General features: G+C 36.3%; 1 protein-coding gene across 1 annotated transcript; it reads left to right on the top strand.

Annotated features, from left to right (window-relative positions):
* Positions 1-16,690: 16,690 nt before the first annotated feature.
* On the top strand, positions 16,691-17,272 carry LOC145661615 (zinc finger BED domain-containing protein 5-like). Its single transcript, XM_081726936.1, has one exon. It carries the CDS (start codon positions 16,691-16,693, stop codon positions 17,270-17,272), a length of 582 nt encoding a protein of 193 aa, XP_081583062.1.
* Positions 17,273-21,222: the final 3,950 nt, after the last annotated feature.

Raw genomic sequence — 21,222 nt, 5'->3', positions numbered from 1 at the left:
AAATATCGAGTGATATACTTCTAGGTTCGTGCGACATTAGAGCATCAGTGTTATAACTCACAGGTTCATGATTGTAAACAGACTTAAAATAATGTGCAAAAGCCTCCGCAATATCCCTGTTACACTGTAGACTTTCACCATTATACATAAGGGGGCCATTAGTCAAATGCCTTGTTTTATTTTTGATAAAATTCCAAAAGTTTGTTGGATCATCTGCTATGCAATTCTCGGAGTTAGCTACGAATTCTTTGTATGCTTTCGCAATTTTTGTCTTTACCTCCGTCCTTAAACTACAAAATTTATCACGGTAATATGTATTGTTGTCTATTGTGTTCTTCCACTTTTTGTGATAGTACGATTTTTGCTTGATTTTTCGAATTATTTCTGAGTTAAACCAGACAGGAAAGATTTTATTACTGGGATTCTTTTTAGTTGGAATGCATTGTTTAAATACGTCGTCAATTAATTGATAAAAAGTTTCTACAGCTTTATTTACGTCATTTAAATATGAAAGGCAATTAAAATTAACTTTTGAAAGTTCTAAATACAATTTATGATAATCGGCTTTTCTGAAATTAAAACCAGATGATCTATTGTTTACTTTTGGTTTTGGAAAACGTTTAACTGAAAGCGCTATAATTAAGGGGGGATGGTGATTGTCTACAGGTACCAATGGTGAATTTTCACGGTTTACTTCAATTTCGCATGCATTCGAGAGTACTAGGTCCAGTGTACGGTTATTGGTATTTTGTATATTATTATACATAGTTAAATTATAGAGTGACAGGAAATTGAGGAGGCTTTTACATTTAGTTGAGGAATGAGTGAAGTCAAACATAGAATTGCTAATTTCCGGGAGGTTGAAGTCCCCAATACAGAGAATAGAGCTACCCACTGGGCAATTACTTTCAATGAATTGATAGAAGTTTTCGTAAGTGCTTATTTTCGATTCTGGCCCTATATACAAAGCACAAATATACACAACTAATGATTTGTTTATAAGTTTGATTAGAATACATTCAAATCCTGCATCATATGAATTAACAAACTGAACATTGAAATCTGAATGTATTGCTATTATTACACCCCCTCCCTTTGATGTCCCAAATAGTTTCAAGTTCCTGTCTTGACGAAATACCGTGTATCTGTCATCAAAATATTCAGAATTATAGTAACCCTCACACAACCAACTTTCAACAGCATATGGCATTATCATAAAGTTTTAAGCTTATAAAACTTGAGGTGAACCAACAAAATAAATGTTGTTGAATTTCTAATTTGTCAAACATGTTATCCATTTAATTACACTAATCTGACTTTGAAATGCGAAAAGTCATTACTCGTACTATTAAAAATAACTAAACGCAGGCTTATTTTTGTTTTATTTAACTTACATACTGTCAAAGGAACCCTCAGCAATTTCTTCATTCAAATGTTATGATTGTTGTAGTCTTCCTTAATATAAACTTAAATTACATTATCTTTACGGAGCTAACAAAAGGCACATGAAGTGGAGTAAGATGTCTTAATTAACAACTCAGTACTTAAATTATTTTTATGGTATATTTCAGTTTGTGATCATCTCAGTTTGTGACCAGATTCAATCATCGTTCGTTTAACGACCAACTATGATTGCAAAGTAGATAATAAATGATTTGTCAGTTATGATTTTAAAAAATACTTCAGTTTGTCACAAAATGGTGATTGATTCTTTGAACAAGACTTTTGGGAAGCAAGAGTCATTAACTGTTAATGCAAATAAACTAATCATCGTGTAAAACATAGGTGAACATAGAACTTGGCATGAGATTTTTAAGAATGGTACCAAAAACAAAACATTCCACTTATTGAGATCAAACTGATATTGAAATGTACCCTCATCATAACACCAACATACAAAATACAGAGAACTTAATGAAATGCCCTCTTAACATATAACTAATCAGTAGTGATAAAACACCGGTTCTGCGCGACTGTGCACTAGGGATGGCCGGATCCGGATCTGGCCGGATCCGAAGATCCGGATCTGATTGGGTCCGGATCCTTTGGATCCGGATCTCGGATTTCGGATCTGGATCCGGATCTCGAATCTCGGATCTGGATTCGGATCTCGGATCTTGATTCTTATCCAAACCCGCATCCCATCCAAATTATGATAAACATGAATATCTAAAATTCGCCGAAAGTAATTTCACGAAGTCCTGACAGTGAAGAAGAGAACAGAAAATTAAGACGAATATTGACAAGTCTATTTGTTTCCTTCATTCTACTCTAAAGATCAAATGTTTGGCTTACTTAAGAAAAAAAATGATCCGGATGAGAGCTCAAATGTCGAATCTAGTTCCACTCGGTTGCAGGTTGCAGGAATGAATATTTAAAATTCCTCAATGCACCTATTTCATTGACAGTTAAGAAAACATAAACACTTAAGACAAGTATTGACTACTTTTTACGTAAATTTATCTTGCTCAGTCTGCTCAAAATATCAAATGTATACCCTACAATTAGATTTAATAATTATTTAGTAAATCACAATATGAGCACCGAGAATAAACTATGAATTTTGGTGTCTCTTATCTAGATTTGAAATTTCGGATTCATACATAGAATCAGGCTGAAATATAAATATTTGAGATCTGGAAACCGAAACATGTGCTAGTACCAAGATCGTAGCCGTTTGTACAGTGGCGTATTTACGATTTTGTTTCGGGGGGAGGCTTTGCTAACTTTCGGGGGGAGGCTTTGCCTGAAAATGTGAAAATTCTGCAAGATATTTCATATAGTTTACTATAGTAAGTAAGATTTCGGGGGGGGGGGGCTTAAGCCCGGAAGCCTCTCCCCTAAATACGCCATTGCGTTTGTACCTAGGTAATGCGAGCGGAAGGCACTTGCACTAATTCCGCATGTAGTTTGAGGAACACGAGAAATTAAAAACAGATAAATATTCTTTTTCAGGAGTAAGTCGCGCTTTAACATGACTTTTCATGAGTGTTGTGTTCAAATATGAAAACTGTAATGACAACTTGTTTGAAATAAAAACCTTTTCATTTTTAACAATAAAATTAGGTACTTTCACATTGGAGAAAAATTAGCAAGGCACATACCACTGATTAGGGTGCTGATTCTTATGGAAGCTTTCACTTGAACCGGAAGATTTCCTCATGTTAGTATCGGTTTGCCACAATTCACCTTGCTGAAAGACGTGGTTTATCAGGAGGTCGGACAAGATTCTTTTGAACGTAGCCTGTAGACTGCTTCTAGTCTCAATTATTCTCATATAACAAGACTAGCCATATACATAGTTGGTTCGAAATAAGTTAAAATATCACTAATTGACCTTAAGGGGATAATCGTGATTTAAATATTCGTAAATCAGAAGAGATGTGAAAGTTAAGCGGTAAAATAAATCCGATAATTCCGGAATAAAGAGATTTATATGCAACCTAATGATAGCAATAAAACTCTTTATGCAACATTTTCAAAGCTAAAATTAACAGTTATCTCCTTGAAGAGGGTTTACGGCAACATAGAATATTACAAATCCAATTATTATAAGTAGTACCTCTGACAGCCTTGCATTTCACATCACCATCGCCCTTCATCCTGACAAGTGGGCAATTAACTTACCCACAATGACTTTTCAGGCGTTCCAGTGACATCAATATCTCAGTTTGGGTTTGGGATCATGCTTCGGTGAACCTTGACTATCACCATCAGCAGCTATTAGAGAATCAGAACTTATTTCTGTATTAGATAATGTGGGTAACTATAGCTTTTCGTCTATAGAAGTCGGAGAGTGTATGGTATTATCGCAGGAAATATTTGATACATAAAACTTAGATTGTCAGTATTTAGGAGCAACTTTTAAAATAATCAGTTACTGTAAATGTGCTACAGATTAGCCGAGAAAACCCGACAGCCATAGTCGAGTGGTTTGCGGCATTAGGCTGTGGATCCTTTTACTGTAAATGTCTTACATTCAAATCCCGCTTCAAATGAACGTAAGCCCGATGGTAGGAACCAAAGGACTGTCGTGTCAAGAATTTAATTTGTTTTAATTATCATAAATGCCTTCTTTATTATTAAATTTTATCCAATATTTTCTTTTCAACCAGTTTGCGAAACTCAGAGCTAGCTACTTGTTTTCTTTTTAATTCATGTTCATAGTTAGCACAGCTAATCACTAAGGAAAAACAATCATTTCAATAAAATTCGCCTCGCGTCTTTCGTAGCTCTAAGTTATTTTCAGCTTTTTTTTTTTAAGCTGAATGGCGTTTTATCACTTTCCCCTCGCTTTCCCTATTTTTTTTTCTAGTTTTACCTATGTTTCTTTGCACGGATATTGTGCCTATATGCACGTGCTTAATGTGTTCGTTTACAAAAGTGGGCCATTTCCCTGCCACTATAGAAAGTAGAGTGCCCTGTATCAGAGAAATATTAATTGACGTATGTAAGTGAATATATCTGTGATGAAGTCATAATTTCTCAGTTTTTGCATCGCACATAGTTTCCTCATCCTCATTAATCTCTTCACCCCCGCTTCCTGAATTCCAGTTCTGGTATTCTTTCTTGAGCAAGGCCTATGTAATGGGAGACTGATGTCTCATGTAGGCTTATTAACTATATCATCAGCAATAAAGAAAGTAGGGTTTAATTTGCACTAATTTTAGAACATTACGTTAATTAAATAATAATAATAATACGGAGTGAGCTCAGGCTACTTGTTAGGATTCTTGCTTCGCAATTGGATTATACCGAGTTCGAATTCGGAGACCAGCCATCCTGACTGAGGATTTTCCAGGGTTGTTCCTCAGTTATACTGGGCAAATGCTAGGTTAGTACCTTGATCTAAGGCTCTGGAGACCTTCCTTCCATTCCTTTCCCAATGTTTTCATCTGTTGATTATTACTATACAGTGTAAAGTGGCCTCTGAGGATGTATCTGGTAGCTTATAGTAAATAAACAATAACGACTTAATATATCTTCACGAAACGTATGGGTTAATTTAACTATAGCCTTACAGTCACAATAGATAGCTAAAGTTTTAATATTAATTTCCTGACTTTTAAATACTATTTTCATATTGTTTCAGCTTTCAATTATCTCATGTATGTTCCACCGAGAACTGAACCTGAGATCACATGAACAAATGCGAATATGTTAAATATTTTTGAACACTAATATACAAAACACAAAACGCTTCAATGATACGATGCATGGATATGTTTTGGTTACGTCCTGCAATGTATGATTAAAGAAACCTGGAGGGTGAAGAAGAAATAACAGAAATCTCTTTTATATTTACTCCTTCAACAAACTCCTGACCTCAGAAGGGCAAGCCATAAGTTAGGTAATAAAGTCGTACAACGAACACTTTTATTAATACTAATAATACTACACAACCATATCGCTCTCCTGAAATTCTCGTGTGTATGTTTAAAGATCTACTGTTGTTCCACGCCAACCAGTCTATATTTTTTGTTGTACCTTCGAAGTGAAAGATTTGTTGATGGTTGGACTCTAGTGAGTCAGAAACTACTATTAATAAAGTTTGTTTTGTCCAGTATTCCTGCGATTAGAAGGGTCTTATCTAAAAGATATTTCATTTGTATATGAGAAAATAAGAAAGTTTATATAAGAAAGTAAATATTGCAAGGTTAAAATAACATAAAGAACAAAGGTAGCACAAACGTGTTATGGAAACATTTAAAAGCACAGCATCCTACTATATTAGTGAATCCGAAAAAAGTTTTGACGAATTTTAGATATTCAATTTTATCATTACAATTTCAGATGTAGGTTTGGATACGAATCAATATCTGAGATTCGGATCCAGATCCGAGATCCGGACCAGATCCGAGATCCGAGTTCCGGATCCAGATCCGAGATCCGGACCCAAATCCGAGATCCGAATTTCGGATCCGGATCCGAGATCCGGATCTGAGGTTCGGATCCGAGATCCGGATCTAGGTCCGGATCCGGCAAGATCCGGATCCGGATCTCACTGGATCCGGGATATCCGGATCCGAAAATTTTTGGCCATCCCTACTGTGCACCCACACCCAATTTGTCAGCCCTGACTGATGCAGAGGACTCAATTTCTGTGCCTCCTGATACGGAACATCACTTTTTCAGTAAAACTCTTCCGGAAAAGTTTTCAAGCAGAGTCTCAATTTCTCAGTGTCGCACGATAAGTGATGCCACCCGTACCGTCCAGGTATGGAAAATCGAACACTCGGAAAACTCGTTCTCTTCTTTGACCCCTTTGTGGTGGTGTATTCGTTCTCTTTTATTACCCCTTTTAGGGGTGTATTCGTTCTTCTTTATGATCCTTTTTTTTTTACCCCTTATTTAAAAGCAGAAATTACACAGAGACTACGAACACATACTTTTCGAACCTTCATGTAACATAGAAGAGATTAAGAACACCTATTACGACCATGTCAAATGGGTACGAAAATAATTTGTACGACCCCACTTTCGGCGGCAACCAAATTTAGTAACTTTTTGTTCTCTTTTAGGATCCTGCAGTAAGTAGAAAAAATAGAAACTCAATTAGTATATTGAATTTTAAAAAAATAAAGAAATCCTTTATAGTACAATATACCATTAGCTTGGGGATATATTAAAAAAGACGCATAAAGCAAAAGAAAGGAATTACAACATAATATTCTGCTTTAGATAAGGGTAGCCTAAATAATTCACTTTATAATACATACAGATTAAACCATTATGTAATAAAGAAATGTTCTAATATAAACATATTAAACAACAGTAAATATTATTTTTCTTACGCTTATTTGGTGCCATCTTAAGAGAATTTCGGCGTTATTACACTGTACTTCAATAGCAATAACAGTCTATAGTAGTACAGTTAATTTTCCGATTAATAGTAGGTTTTATAAGAATAATAACAGCGGTTTTAAATAGGTTACATTGTGCAAGATTTTTTCAATTAATAGCAAGTTTTAATAGGATTTCGGCGGCATTACACGATATTTCGATAGCAATAATAATCTATAATAGTACAGTTAATTTATCGATTAATAGTAGGTTTTGCAAGAACAATAACATCAATTTTCAATAGGTTATAGATTCTAGGTTATAGGGTATAGATTTTCCAATTAATTATTGCTGCGTGTTTTACAAGGGCAATACCAATATTTTTAAAACAAATTCCACTGCATAAGACTAAAATTGTCTATTTCTATTATATGTTCTAAGGTTTTCTCTATTCTTAAACTATTATAGTGTACATTTTCTAGTCTACTAACAGTAATAGCCACAGAATAAGTTTCTTTATATACAATAAATAGACGCTGAGGTTTCTACACCTTATTCTCTTGGGAGAGTTATTGGGCAAAGACAAAACAACAGCAGATAGATTTAATCAATGGTTACTACTGGAAAAAAATTACACAAGAACAATTTACTTATAAACATTGGGGATATTATTTATGCTATTCGAAAACAAAGACTTAGATCTTTGGAACTAATTATACCACCATTCTGTGATAATATACTTCTTTTTAAGGCAAGCTCCTGGAAGTTATGTTGCGAGGGACTAAGAGTTAACAATATTTTTTTTTTTTAATTAAGAAGAATGCGTGTAGTTCTTTTAACAGTTTTATACGATCTTTCTACGAGTTTCTTTAGCTTTATATGTTCTTAAGGCTAAATTACCTTTTCTTCTAAATTCTTCTACTGAAAGATCAAGAGGTGTACAGCAAAGAGTGCAAAAATATGTGAGAGATATGACTAAGAAATACAAAGATCCGATCATTATACCATATAAAGTAGAATTAGCAGATGTACCTATAAAAACGTTACTAGAGTGTTTACCAGAGATCCCAGAACGTTTACAAACAGAATATTATTTTCTTCTAGATTTTAATATTACACAAGATTTTGCAGGTATTTTTATTAAGAGGGAAATGGAAAACTATATTTTAGTAATTTTAAATTTGAAATCGAAGGGTTTTCTAAAACTAATTTCGACAAGGATAAGCCTTCTGTATTAACACAATCTGTAATAACGATGATTCCGTAGATTTAGTTTGCCTTAGATGGAATATTGGTCATTGTTCTAAGCAAATTATTAGGTATAAACAAAAAAAGTAATATCAGCACATATAATTTTAGAAAAGCTAATTTTAGGCAACTCTATTCTGAACTTCAAAATATTGATTGGACATTCCTTAGCAGTTATTCTGAGGTTGATACGGCTACAGAATCATTTTATAATATAATATGTAATATTTTTGATAAGTGCATTCCTCTCAAAAAAGAGGTAAATAGAAAGTACCCGTTTTGGTTTACTAAGAATATAATTAGGAAAATAAAAACAAAAGCCCATCACCACAGGGCAATTAAGCACAATAGCAGAAATATAGCTTATCACTTACTAGAATTTAAGAAGTTACGAAATGAACTTAAAAAAGAAATTAGAACAGAATATAGTAACTTTGTTGCGAATACAGAAAACACGTTACAAACTGATCCTTCTCAGCTCTGGACTTTTGTTAAAACTAAGACCCAACACCTTAGTTGTAACACGCTGACATACAATAGCCAAGAATTAGTTAGTAATGACGAGATTGCAAATTCATTTGCTACATATTTTTAGTCAGTCTATAATAACGAAGATATCATGGATAGCAGTAGTAATAGTAACAGCTCATATGAGACACTGGACAAATTAAGGATTCTAAAAATTGAGATGACTGAAATTAAAAAAGCAATAAGAAAACTGAAGGGGAAAGGAACGATAGGACCTGACGGTATTCCAGATTATATAGTAAAGGGATGTGAAGAACACTTTCTACTTCCACTCTATATTTTATTCAACCTAATTATTTCTAGTGTTGCCACGAGACGAGACATTTCTCACGTCTTGTCTCGTCTCGTCTCGTAAACGAGACGAGACACGAGACAGAGCTTTTTAGACGGGACACAAGACGAGACAGGCTACTTGTCCCGTCTCGTCTCGTGTCTCGGAAATGAAAACGCTGGCGGGAATGACCAAGATTGAATTTGCCAGTGGTCATAGAGATTGCAAAAGGAAAATCCTCTTTGTGAGAAAACATGTTGAAAAGCCTTCATAGAAAAGTGCCCTCTGTCTATTGAATGAAACAATCGTGGTACATGAGCTTCCAGGAATATCATCCTTAACGTCTTGTCCCCAATTCCCCTTGCTGTAAACTGAGGAATTCTCATTTTTTTCATTTCTGGCTGGAGTGATGGCAAACAAAATCAAAGACAGGGAAGATTTTCACAAGGTCAAGAAACTGAACTACCACCACCATCTATTCAATTTGAAAACTGGGTAAGGTCTACACTCATTACAGGCTGTAGTTGAAAGTTCTGGCTGAGATGGCGGAAGAGAACAGAACAGACTACACTTGTCTTTATTCTCTGGTGGCGGTATTCTTTTTGCTATATGAACGGAAATTAACCGAAAACGGCAATTGAAGTATGTCATCGTGAAACTAAAATTTTGTCTTCTCTCTCTCTCTCTCCCTCTCTCTCACACACACACACATAAAAACACACTTTTATCATTTTACCAATCGCTCGCTTATTATACAGCAGTCATGTTGTAAAATTCACCTCTTCGTTTGGAAGGCGGGCGAAGGACAGAGAAAGCAAAGATATTATCGACGAACCCTCCAAATTGCTTGCTTTTCGCAAATTTATGATACTAACAATACTACTTTAGGTGAAGAAGTTTTACAGGGGGACCTTCGTTTTGTTACGCGGAAATGTTTGATCTGACCAGAGTGCGAAATTGCCCTCTGCTTCCATGTTGAGAGGAGGGGAATACTTCTCTTTCCTAGTAAATAATATTCATTAGGACCTGAATTATCTTCAGAAATGGTTTCTTACAGAGTGTAAAGAACATTTGGTATAATATTCATGGAACTCCGTTGAAAGCAGAAAATATCATGAGCATGATCAAAATTCGCACATTGAAGAACATAATTAACAGAAAAGAAATACGATACCCAAACCATGATTTTAAACCTGCTATAAAATGTATATCCTATATTTTTACTAATTCCTTACTCCCATGAAAGTATTCTGGGGAGGATATTCTCTCCATTTTTTTCAGACTGAAATCCTTTTATCCCGTACGATTTCGCCCCCTGACACAATACGAAAAAACAAATGCTGTTAAAATCCATACACATGACCCTTCCGGGACTCAACCCGGGGCCTTCAAGCCGATGGTCTATCGCCGCAGACCGCCCGGTTTGGTATAAAGATGTACGTTGTATGATTGGGAATAGATCACGACAATATAAGAAACTTTAATCCAAAATGGCCACCCAAAAATCCACTTTATTTTAGACCACTAGCTAATCTGGGTGTACTGTCATGAGTTTGTTACACAAGCGGGGCAACCACCATATAGTGGCACACACCCCGCAGTTATGGGAATAGATTTGTACCATGGAGGTGAAGATTGGCCCCAAGCATTCTTTCGTCCGATGTGTCGTTCAGCTCCCATTAATATGGCACTTTAAGTAGAGCTTACTGTGCAGTAACATATAAAATTTCAATCAAATATTTTCCATTACTCAATAAAATTATTTGGTTCCGAGCTTTCTTTTAAAAAAAATTATTGCAACAAATCTAAACATGCTAAAATGGAAAGTAGTTTTTGGATTGATATGGGTTCACACTGTGAAACCTAAAAGCTGGAATATATGAAATCAAAGTGTACACACATATATCTATCTCTCTCTTTATCTATATATCTTTCCATCTCTCTCTCTCTCTCTCTCTCTCTCTCTCTCTCTCTCTATATATATATATATATATATATATATATATATATATATATATATATATATATATATATATATATATATATATATATATATATATATATCCAGACACTATAAAGCAAGTGGGCTGATAGTATACGATAGTGTCGGGAATGAAGACACCTTTACATCGAACTTTGCTTGTCATGTAAACATTATTTGACATTAGTGTCTTCATCTTCGACGTACCTATGAGCGATTTACTGTATATTCGTGTATTGAAACTGGTGAAACAAATTTCAATGTTTGAGAATATAAAAGAAAAATAAGCCAGGGTCGAGAAGCCTCAGACGACTAACAGCAGAGATATATTTTCTTGTAAACTATTTGTCCTTGCCTTGTGAGCTTATTTGAATTTATTTTTAAGTTCTTTAGGCAACGTTTGCTCACCCCGAATGGATGATGATGGGAAAATTAGTGGAAGGAAGGAAGTAGACTAGACATCTTCGAGAAAACACACACATTCAAAAAATGAAATGAAATGAAATGAAATCTTTGAGTTTTACGTCCCACGCTTATGCCGGTTAGGCTAAAGGAGACGTTGATGATGAGTAATGAACGAAATGGTGGAATGAAGAAAGTAGGAGGAAACGGGAGAACCCCGAGAAAACCCACGCACACGGTGTTTGTCGACCACAAAGTTCACTTGGCGGGGGCTGGGATCGAACCCGAGACCCCAAGCACCAGAGGGAGTCACCGCGGCCCCCACTCACATTCGATGTTTGTCCACCACAAAGCTCACATGGCACTAACCGAGATCGAACCGACTACCACATACACCAGAGGTGAAGGCTTCACGGTGTAGCTATCGTGGCATTTCTTGTCTTGTGTGTTCTGGGTAATACTTGTAACTTAGTTGTATCTTGATTAGCATGGTGCAGCCTGCTACATTTTACTTTCGTTCCCATGGTATGCTGCTTTATTTTTTACGAGACAAGACGAGACAAAACGAGACGGGACGAGACGAGACGGGACAGAACCTCTCGAGACGAGACACGGGGCGGGACGAGCAAATTTTTTTGGGACGAGACACGAGACGAGACATGATTTGCACGAGACGAGACGAGACAGCCTGAAGTCTCGTCTCGTCTCGTCTCGTGACAACACTAATTATTTCTACGTGTAAATTCCCCAGTAAATGGAAAATAACAAAAGTCTGTCCCATTCCTAAGTCTAATAATGGTAAAGATATGCAAAATTATAGGCCTGTATCAATATTGAGTACTTTTGCTAAAGTGTTTGAATCTATTCTTTATAAACGGATTGAAAATCATATAAAACTATCAATTTCAGAATACCAGCATGGCTTCGTCCAGGGTAGATCGACAGTCACAAATCTCAGTATTCTTAACAATTTTGTAGCAAGAACCCTAGATCAAGGTGGTCAAGTAGATATTATCTACACCGATTTTGCGAAAGTATTTGATAGAGTAAATCACAAGGTACTAATAGAGAAACTTCGTCAATTTAACTTCTCCGCAGAGTTAATTGGGCTCTTCGAGTCGTATTTGAGAGACAGAAGGCAGTTCGTTGTATATAAGGGATACAAGTCAACCGAATACTTGCAACTATCTGGTGTTCCACAAGGATCAAATTTGGGTCCACTACTATTTGTAATATTTATAAATGATCTTCCTAGATGTATAACGTATTCCCACAAACTGCTGTATGCCGATGATCTCAAACTTTTTAGATGTATAAAGTCCATAAATGACTGTAATCAACTTCAACAAGACATAAATTCAGTGGTGCAATGGTGTCAAAGTAATTTATTGAATGTAAATATTAGTAAATGTAAACTCATGAGTATTACAAAACGTAAAAAACCAGTGCAATTTAAATATTCAATTAATGAGACTCAACTACCCGTTGTAAGTACTGTAAATGATTTAGGAGTAATGTATGATACGAAATTTACATTTGAACCACATATTGATAACATAATAAATGAAGCGAACAGAAATCTTGGGTTTATTCTAAGAATTAGTAGGGAGTTTCGTAAACCTGCCACACTTCATAAATTATATCAAACTTACGTTCGATCCAAACTCGAATACGCGACGCTTGTATGGAACCCAGATACAAAAATTAACTCACTAAAAATAGAAAAAATCCAGTCCAAATTTCTTAGATATCTTGTATATAAGAAAACAAACATTTTCCCAAGAACTGAAAACACTAATTCATTGAATAGGAATTTTGAAACTCTAACCCTCAAACAAAGAAGAACGTTATCTGACATGATATTTTTGTACAAGGTACTTAATAATAAGCTAGACTGCAACGAATTGCTTTCGAGCTTTCAAATAAACGTTTCAGGTAGAAAAACATGTCCAGAAAACTATAACTTATTTTATTGTGCAAAAGCAAGGACTAATATCCTAAATAAGTCGCCAACATGGAGGATTAGTGCAACCTACAACAGACTCTTAAAAATGACAAATAATATAGATATTTACGCTGATTGCCTCACAAGGTTTAAAAGGGAAATTGTAAATATATTATTTCATGAAAGACGAACACTGTAATTGAGTATAATACCTGTTGTGTTCTGTTTCAATAAATAAATAAATATTTAAATAAATAAACTTTACAACAAATTTGTTTGTAAGATTATTTCTCCAGGGGATATCTAAAGTTTTGGGTAACCACCTAATTGATTTTATTCATTGTCCAGACAAGCGTTTACAGAGTACTTTCGGGAGTAACTTGGCACAACAAAATAGAATTATGAGATTGAAATCTACTATTTTAAAATATTCTATTGATGAGTGGACAAATTCTAGTACACCCTGTTTCAAAAAGAATATACGTATTACGAAGTATTATTTTGTCCAAACTATCGACCGCTGCGTCTCGGCTCGGCTACTGGAGAAATGAATACATAGTCTACTATATATTAATAGCCGCTAGGTGTCAGTTGTCTTCTGTTTTGTTTGGTAACCGTCATATGCTTAAAATGGCTACTCTGCAGCAGAAATCATTTTGTGTACTCGAGTTTGCGAAGTGCAATTCCGTGATTACAGTGCAAAGACGTTTCAGGTTAAGGTACCAAATTGATCCTCCGAAGGGTGGAACATTCGCAGATGGTATCGACAGTTTGTAGACATAGGATGTGTATGTAAAGGAAAGAGTCCTGGCCGCCCTCGTGTTCCTGAAGAAAATGTTGCACGAATTCAAACTGCTTTCCAACGCACTCCTTCAAAATCAACTTGTCGTGCCAGTCAGGAGTTACAAGTGCCGACAAGAACAATTTGGCGTGTTTTGAGACGTCGGTTGGTTATGAAGCCGTACAAACTACAGCTGTTACAAGCTCTGCGTCCTGATGACAAACGCAAACGTGTGGCATTTTGTAACGAGATTCTGGATGCTGTTGACAATGATAACACTTTTGCACAACACATCGTGTTCAGTGATGAAACGACTTTCCGTGTTAGTGGTCAGGTAAACAAACAAAATGTTCGAATTTGGGACCTACAGAACCCACATGCAGTCATTGAACATATACGAGATTCGCCCAAAGTCAATGTGTTTTGTGTGCTATCCCGATAATCTGTTTGCGGCCCATTCTTCTTTAATGGAAACAGGTTAACAGTCAGCAGTATATCACTATGTTACAAAACTGGTTGTTTCCTAGGCTGCACGGAGACAACTTGATTTTTCAACAAGACGGGGCACCCCCTCACTGGAGTCGCCAAGTGCGTGAATATCTGAATGAAACACTACCGAACCGTTGGATTGATCGTCACGGAGCTGGCGACTTAGCATGTCTCAGCTGGCCTCCACGGTCACCGGATTTGACCCTGTGACTTCTTCCTGTGGGGTTTCGTTAAAGACAACGTTTATGTACAACCACTCCCATAGAACCTGGAAGAGTTGAAGAACCGGATCCGTACTGCCATAACATCAGTGACGCAGGACATGCTTGCCCGAGTATGGGAGGAATTTGAGTATCGATGTGATATTGTTCGTGTCGCTGATGGAGGACATATTGAACATCTGTAATTTGAACTTGAGAGGTTCGTAAATATGTCTGTAAAATTTCATATTCGTATGTCTTAAAGTTTAATAAATATATGCATTCGAAATATGTATATTCTTTTTGAAACAGGATGTCAGTTGGATCCGATACAAGACTGCTTAGATCTAATTTTACACACCAAAGAATATTTTACAGATGTTCCGTTTTATAAAGTTCCGATTTCTAAGATGTGGGTAAAGCTAACAAATACTATGCAGAATAGTTGTTTAATAGTTAATGAGACACAACAGCTTTTAAGTTATGCTTATTGGGTTAATTTATATACTAAAAATTTAACAGGCTTCCAAGTAAAGTTGCCGGATAAAAGAGAAGATCCAGAGAAGTTAATATAGTTTGTACTTTCTGTTTTTAGTTTAAATACATTGCCTATTAATTATGTTCTTGTAAAAGAGTGTAAGGAGAATCGAATTTCTATAGAGCACAAGTGTTATTTAAAAGAGGGAAATACATATTTTACTAGGAAAAATTCTGTTGTCTCTACTATTTCTAAACACATTGATCTAGCAGCTCCTGGATTAGTGGACACGAGTAGTGTTCTTCCGGATGTGTTTCGAAAAAGGCTTTAATATTACCCACCGTTTGTATCCATTTATTGTTCGAGAAATACCTCCATCTAATAAGGTTTATTTACAGTCTATTAAAAAGAGAACTACAGAATTGGAGGAGCTTAAAATACAGAATATCGAGATTTAAATAACAAAGCCCTAGAAAAAAAGAAAGAGTAGATATCTAAAATTATTAGCAGTTATTAAAGAGAGAGAACAGCAAAAAGAGCTAAAGAATTTATTTGTCTTCTAGCTTTTGAAGCGAACTCAATATTGAATCTTTTTATTTTATGTTTGCTTTTACTGTTAGACAGATTAAGTCTTTTAAATATGTTGGTGCATTGGTAGATAAAAAGAATCAACTGGAAAATAAGCTTGTTTGTTATGTAAAAGGTGTTTACAAGAAGAGGATGTTTTTAAACTTAAATCCCAATATACATTACCTAAAGAAAGAGGGATTTTGTTTTTTAAAGCATGATGAGCTTACAATTGTTTATTTCCCAAACAATATTAGTTTTGCTACTGGTAACAGATGGTATAAGTTATTTTAATGGTTATTCTTTTACACATATTAGTAATGTTACTGTAGACGATAAAGTTTTTAACAATAAGGAGGAGTTTAATTGGAACCAGGACACAAGGCCCGAGTAATGACAAGGAAGAAGGCTCCGATTAGATGTCGTTTGCCGGAGCTTGGCTTTAGTTTTTGGCTGGGTGTAAGAGTTGAGTAACTCACACGTCACGGTTCGACAAGATAGTGCTGCTAGGACTTAGCTTTTGTTTTTAAGATGTGAGGTACTGTCTCACGATCACTCTACCGCAGAGTTTCTCAAAGTGTGTTCTGCGGAACCCCAAGAGTTCCTAGGGGTTCCATATAAACCGACCTCAAGTCTGTATCAAATCTGAAAGTTGGTTTGAATTTTGGGTCCTTCGGAATTTGTTTCCGGAAGTTTGAATCGGAATACAATTAAAAAGACATGAATTTTTTAAAAAAAATCGAAAATGACAAAAGCTCCTTTCCGACAGTTATTTAGCCATTTGCTTCATGGATACTCAAAGCGACCCTCAATGTGTAATATGTGATAGACTTTTACCTAATAGCACCATGGTTCCTGTATAATTGTTTTACCTAATAGTACCATGGCTCCTGTATAATTACGGCGTTATTTTGAAACCAATTATCCTGAGTTTCAAAACAAAAATGTTAATTTTTTGTTAGAAAACGTCGTGAGTTACTAAATTCACAAAAGAACTTTGTTCAGACGCCATTTAGTATGAATGAGAAAGCAACAGAAGCATCTTTCATTGTGAGTTATACATTAGCACCGGCAGGCGAGGCCCACACTATAGTCGGGAAACTGATAAAACATTGCACGTTTGACATGGTTAACTGCATGATAAATAAAATATCGGGTAAACAAATCTCTTTAGTACCACTTTCAAATGACACAATCGCTCGTCGTATTGAAGATATGGCAGGTTACATACAGGAAGAGTTGAACAGTCGGCTCAAATCATCCTCCTTTGCATTACAAATAGATGAGTCAACCGATGTAGCAGGTCTGGCTGTCCTACTTCTGCTTGTATGTTACCATTATGAAGAAATTGTGGAAGAAGATATGATATTATGTAAATATCTCCCATCTAATGCATCTGGATCAGAAACTTTTAGAATGGTTAATGATTATTTAAAAGAATATCAGATACCATGGGAAAACTACGTTGATGTTTGCACTGATGATGCGAAGGCAATGGTAGGAAAAGCAGCTGGAGCTGTTACACGCATAAAGGAAGTGGTGAAAAATTGCAAAAGTAGATACTGTATATTGCACCGACAAGCACTGACCATAAAGTAAAAGCCACAGTCCCTCAAAACGTCCTTGATATAGCAGTCACAATCATAAACTTTATCAAGTCATGAGAACTAAATGCAAGGTTTTTCAAAATTCTTTGCGACGACATGGGAAGCCCTCATCAATCCCTCCTTCCCCATACAGAAATCAGATGGCTTTCTCGCGGAAACGCTTTAAGCAGGCTCTTCGAACTAAGAAATGAGGTAAGAGTTTTCTTCATTAATCATCACTCCAAGCTAGAAGAACGTTTGAGATATCAACAGCGGCTGTTTAGGCTTACCTATCTAGCTGACATATTCGTGAAAATGAATTAGGTCAATTTGTCCCTTCAAGGAAAGAACGCAAGTGTATTTACAGTAGAGGAGTAGAAATTTACCACATATTTGTATTTGCCGATTATACACATACTAACATTATAAGAAATACCGGGCGAATTTGTTATCAAATTATATTACTAGAACAACATATTTATAGTCATGCGACAATAATTTGGACATGAGTGTACATACAGAGACCTGTTTACCTTTGTTAGGTGTTGGTCTGAACAACACGATCCTAAGGTTCATCTAGTTTCTTTCATCCTTCTTGGCGTCCGGTAATGTTACGTCTAGCAACTTTCAGGCTCGTGGCAGTCAGCACGCCATCGTGGCAGTCAGCACCTTGATATTGGCAATCAGCGCCAGTCGTGGCAATCAGCACCAATAATTGGCTGTGGCAGTCAGCACCCGTGGCAGTCAGCACCCCACCCAACTCCTCACTCATAAACTCAGCAAGAACTTGCTTAGACCTTTAACAACGACATTAATAATAATAATAATAATTTCTTTTATATAATAATTGATACTATGTGTCAGATATAAGCGTCTTTAGAGTATGCTTCCATATTAGATCTAGAATAAAAACTTATCTAAACACAACTTAAATCTTGCCATAAGGCAGTGGGAAAATTGATTATTAGCTTTGGCCTGCTTGAAGCTAAACCGGAAACAGTTTCAATGTTATTATTTAAAATATTTTCCTGCAAAAATCGGAAACACTTCTGTGGTGCCCACCTTCTTATCAACAGGGGATCCCCATGTTCCCAACTCTGCACTACAATGAAAGACAATACAGCTGCACAGCATTCGTAAATACCGTACAGTATTCGATTGATTGGAGACTGTCTTTGCGGTAACTTTTGATCGTTGTGTTTGTGAATTTATTGTTTTTATTTTGTTTCGAGTGTGTGAATTCTTTATATGTGATCATGTGTATGCTCACTTATAAGTAGAGATGTAAAAAAGCCGGCTTTTTTGAATCGATGGTTTTTTAAACATAAAAAGTCGGCTTGAAAAAAAACGAGAATTTTGGAAATTTTGGCTTTTTCATTTTCATGATTTTTCTATTTGAATAGCTTTCTTACAGTATACTCTAAAGTTAAATAAGATTTCATGATCTAAATACCATATTTCGCTCTGGAATTCACCATTATGATGGATGGAACATATATTTTAAGAATTAAAACAAACATAAAGAATGTAGTATTTGAGGGCAATTTTAGAGGTTATTTAACTTTATTTTAACTTCTGAGTTATCGACATTTTCTTCTTCTCTAGATCATTTTGGTTTGTCATCCGTGTTTCATTTCTAAGAGCTTAGTAATCTAGCTTCTACCGCAAAAGTTAAACTTATGTTTTTCAATATATCCGTCAGAGCGTACGTTTGTCAATATATCTGTCAGACCGCACTTCCTCATTTTTGTTACACTGTAGCTGTGCAATGATTTAGCAATAATCTTCCGGATGGTGTCACGTCAGAAGGGCCCGGACAAAAGGGCGAGGACAAAAAGGCCCGAGTCAAAACGGCCCCGCGTAAAAAGGGCCCCGGTCATAAGGGCCCGAGTCAAAAGGGCCCCACGTCAAAAGGGCCCCGCGTCAAAAGGGCCCCGGTCATAAGGGCCCGAGTCAAAAGGGCCCCACGTCAAAAGGGCCCCGCGCCAAAAGGGCCCGGGTCAAAAGGGCCCCGCGACAAAAGGGCCCGAGTCAAAAGGGCCCCGCGTCAAAATGGCCCCGGTCATAAGGGCCCGAGTGAAAAGGGCCCCGCGTCAAAATGGCCCCGCGTCAAAAGGGCCCGGTCATAAGGGCCCGAGTCAAAAGGGCCCCAGGTCAAAAGGGCCCCGCGACAAAAGGGCCCTGCGTCCAAAGATGCCGGGTCAAAAGGGTCCCCGGCAAAAGGGCGCGAGTCAAAAAGGCCCTGAGCCAAAAGGGGCCCCGAGTCAAAAGGACCCCGCGATCAAAGGGCCTCACATCAAAAAAGCCTGAGATATAGCGTGAAAGGCATGAGAAATATAAAAATGCTTATTAGATTAAAACTATTCAGTGGACACCACCTGCTTTGTGTTGAAAGGACGTACATGTGGATCTGTATACAGTGTTAGTCAAAGTTATTACGACAGCCCAGTTACGATTCATGTGAACAGAGAAAAGTGTTGCAGGTAGGTATTGATCAGTGCCGTGTCATGGTGCCGGTGAGCGGGGCAACGACCCTGGCTGCCGAAGTAAGGTGGCGCAAAATTCGGGAGTAAGAAATAAAAGGAAAGAAGGAAAGAAAGAGAAAGAGGAAAATTACTTGGAATATTTTAGATCAATAGCAGATAGTGTTACTCGTGTTAGGAAAATCTAAGTACACCCGACAACAAAAGTCTCTCCACCCTAAGTGCTCTAATTCCATAACTTGGGGTCCAGGTAATTTGCAGTTGTGAGAACGCCTGGACAGATGCAACCCAATTTACACGTAACTTTTCTCGGCACTGACAACAGTTGGTAGCACTGAATCCAGTCTTTATGCAAGTAAAATTGTGAGTAGATGACGCACGAAACATTTCTCCATTCTGAGATGAACCTATCCGGTTTAGAGCGTGTTGTCCAATGAACATCATATGTTAATCTCAATATTGTTGTGTATGTAATGTATTATTTCACTATATACTGTATATTCAAAGAAATAAAAACACTGATCACACATAAATCAGAAAATGCTTGAAAGTAGACGAAAATATCAAATCTAGAACAACTGATGGAAATAAGTTAGTAAATGATTGCATTCATTGAGAGACCTTCTCCAATTCTCCTCATTCCAATATTTTTTTCTTTCTGGAGGAGAGAAAATCTTGGTTGTCACACTGAGTATGTATTGAAATTGAAATTGAAACATTTGAGAAAGTTAGAAAATGACCGGGATTTGAACGCGGGTCCGCCGAATATAAGTTCAATGCGCTAAAAACTTACCTACCTCGTCACTTCATCTTCCGCCTAAACTATTAGCTAGTTAAAAGCATTGCATGTAAGACTATACACAAAATACCCGTACTAGTACTCGTATAAGAAGATGTTCCTTATGAGTGTCACAATGACTTACTCGAGATTTCCTCTTTTAACTCAAAAACAAGTGATATAGACCTTCGTCAATGAGGAAAATATCGCGAAGCGTTCTTCAAGATGAGGCTACCTCATTGTTTTTAACTGGTCCCGATTTATATTACTGCAATTCTTCCTGACCGTGACTTCTAATTTCTAAAGAAGAAAAGCCGGCAGACATTATTTTCGCATTCTTTGAATTGAATCAACACGTGTAGAAATAGTGTGTGCTATGTTTATCTAACATAGCTACTAGTTAATTTTCTTATCTTTGTATCAAGTATGAAAGCAGAGAACTGCCATTTCAGTGACTCGGGTTCGAATCCCAGCGTGACAGTTATTTTTTCTTTATTCGAAGGTATTGTATATGTAATTGATATTGTAATTCTGTTATTATTATTGTTATTATTATTAGTATTTATTATTATTTATTATTATTATTATTATTATTATTATTATTATTATTATTATTATTATTATTATTTTGCGTATAACTGTATGAATTTCGATGGCAACTGTCGCCGAATATTAAAAAGTAAATATGGTAGAACTATGAAA

Source organism: Thermobia domestica, chromosome 10 (assembly GCF_964235325.1).
Source record: "Thermobia domestica chromosome 10, izTheDome1.hap1.1, whole genome shotgun sequence".
In the NCBI taxonomy this organism is placed as follows: domain Eukaryota; kingdom Metazoa; phylum Arthropoda; class Insecta; order Zygentoma; family Lepismatidae; genus Thermobia; species Thermobia domestica.
Note: the sequence above shows the minus strand (reverse complement) of the source record. Positions and strands in the feature narration are given on the sequence as shown.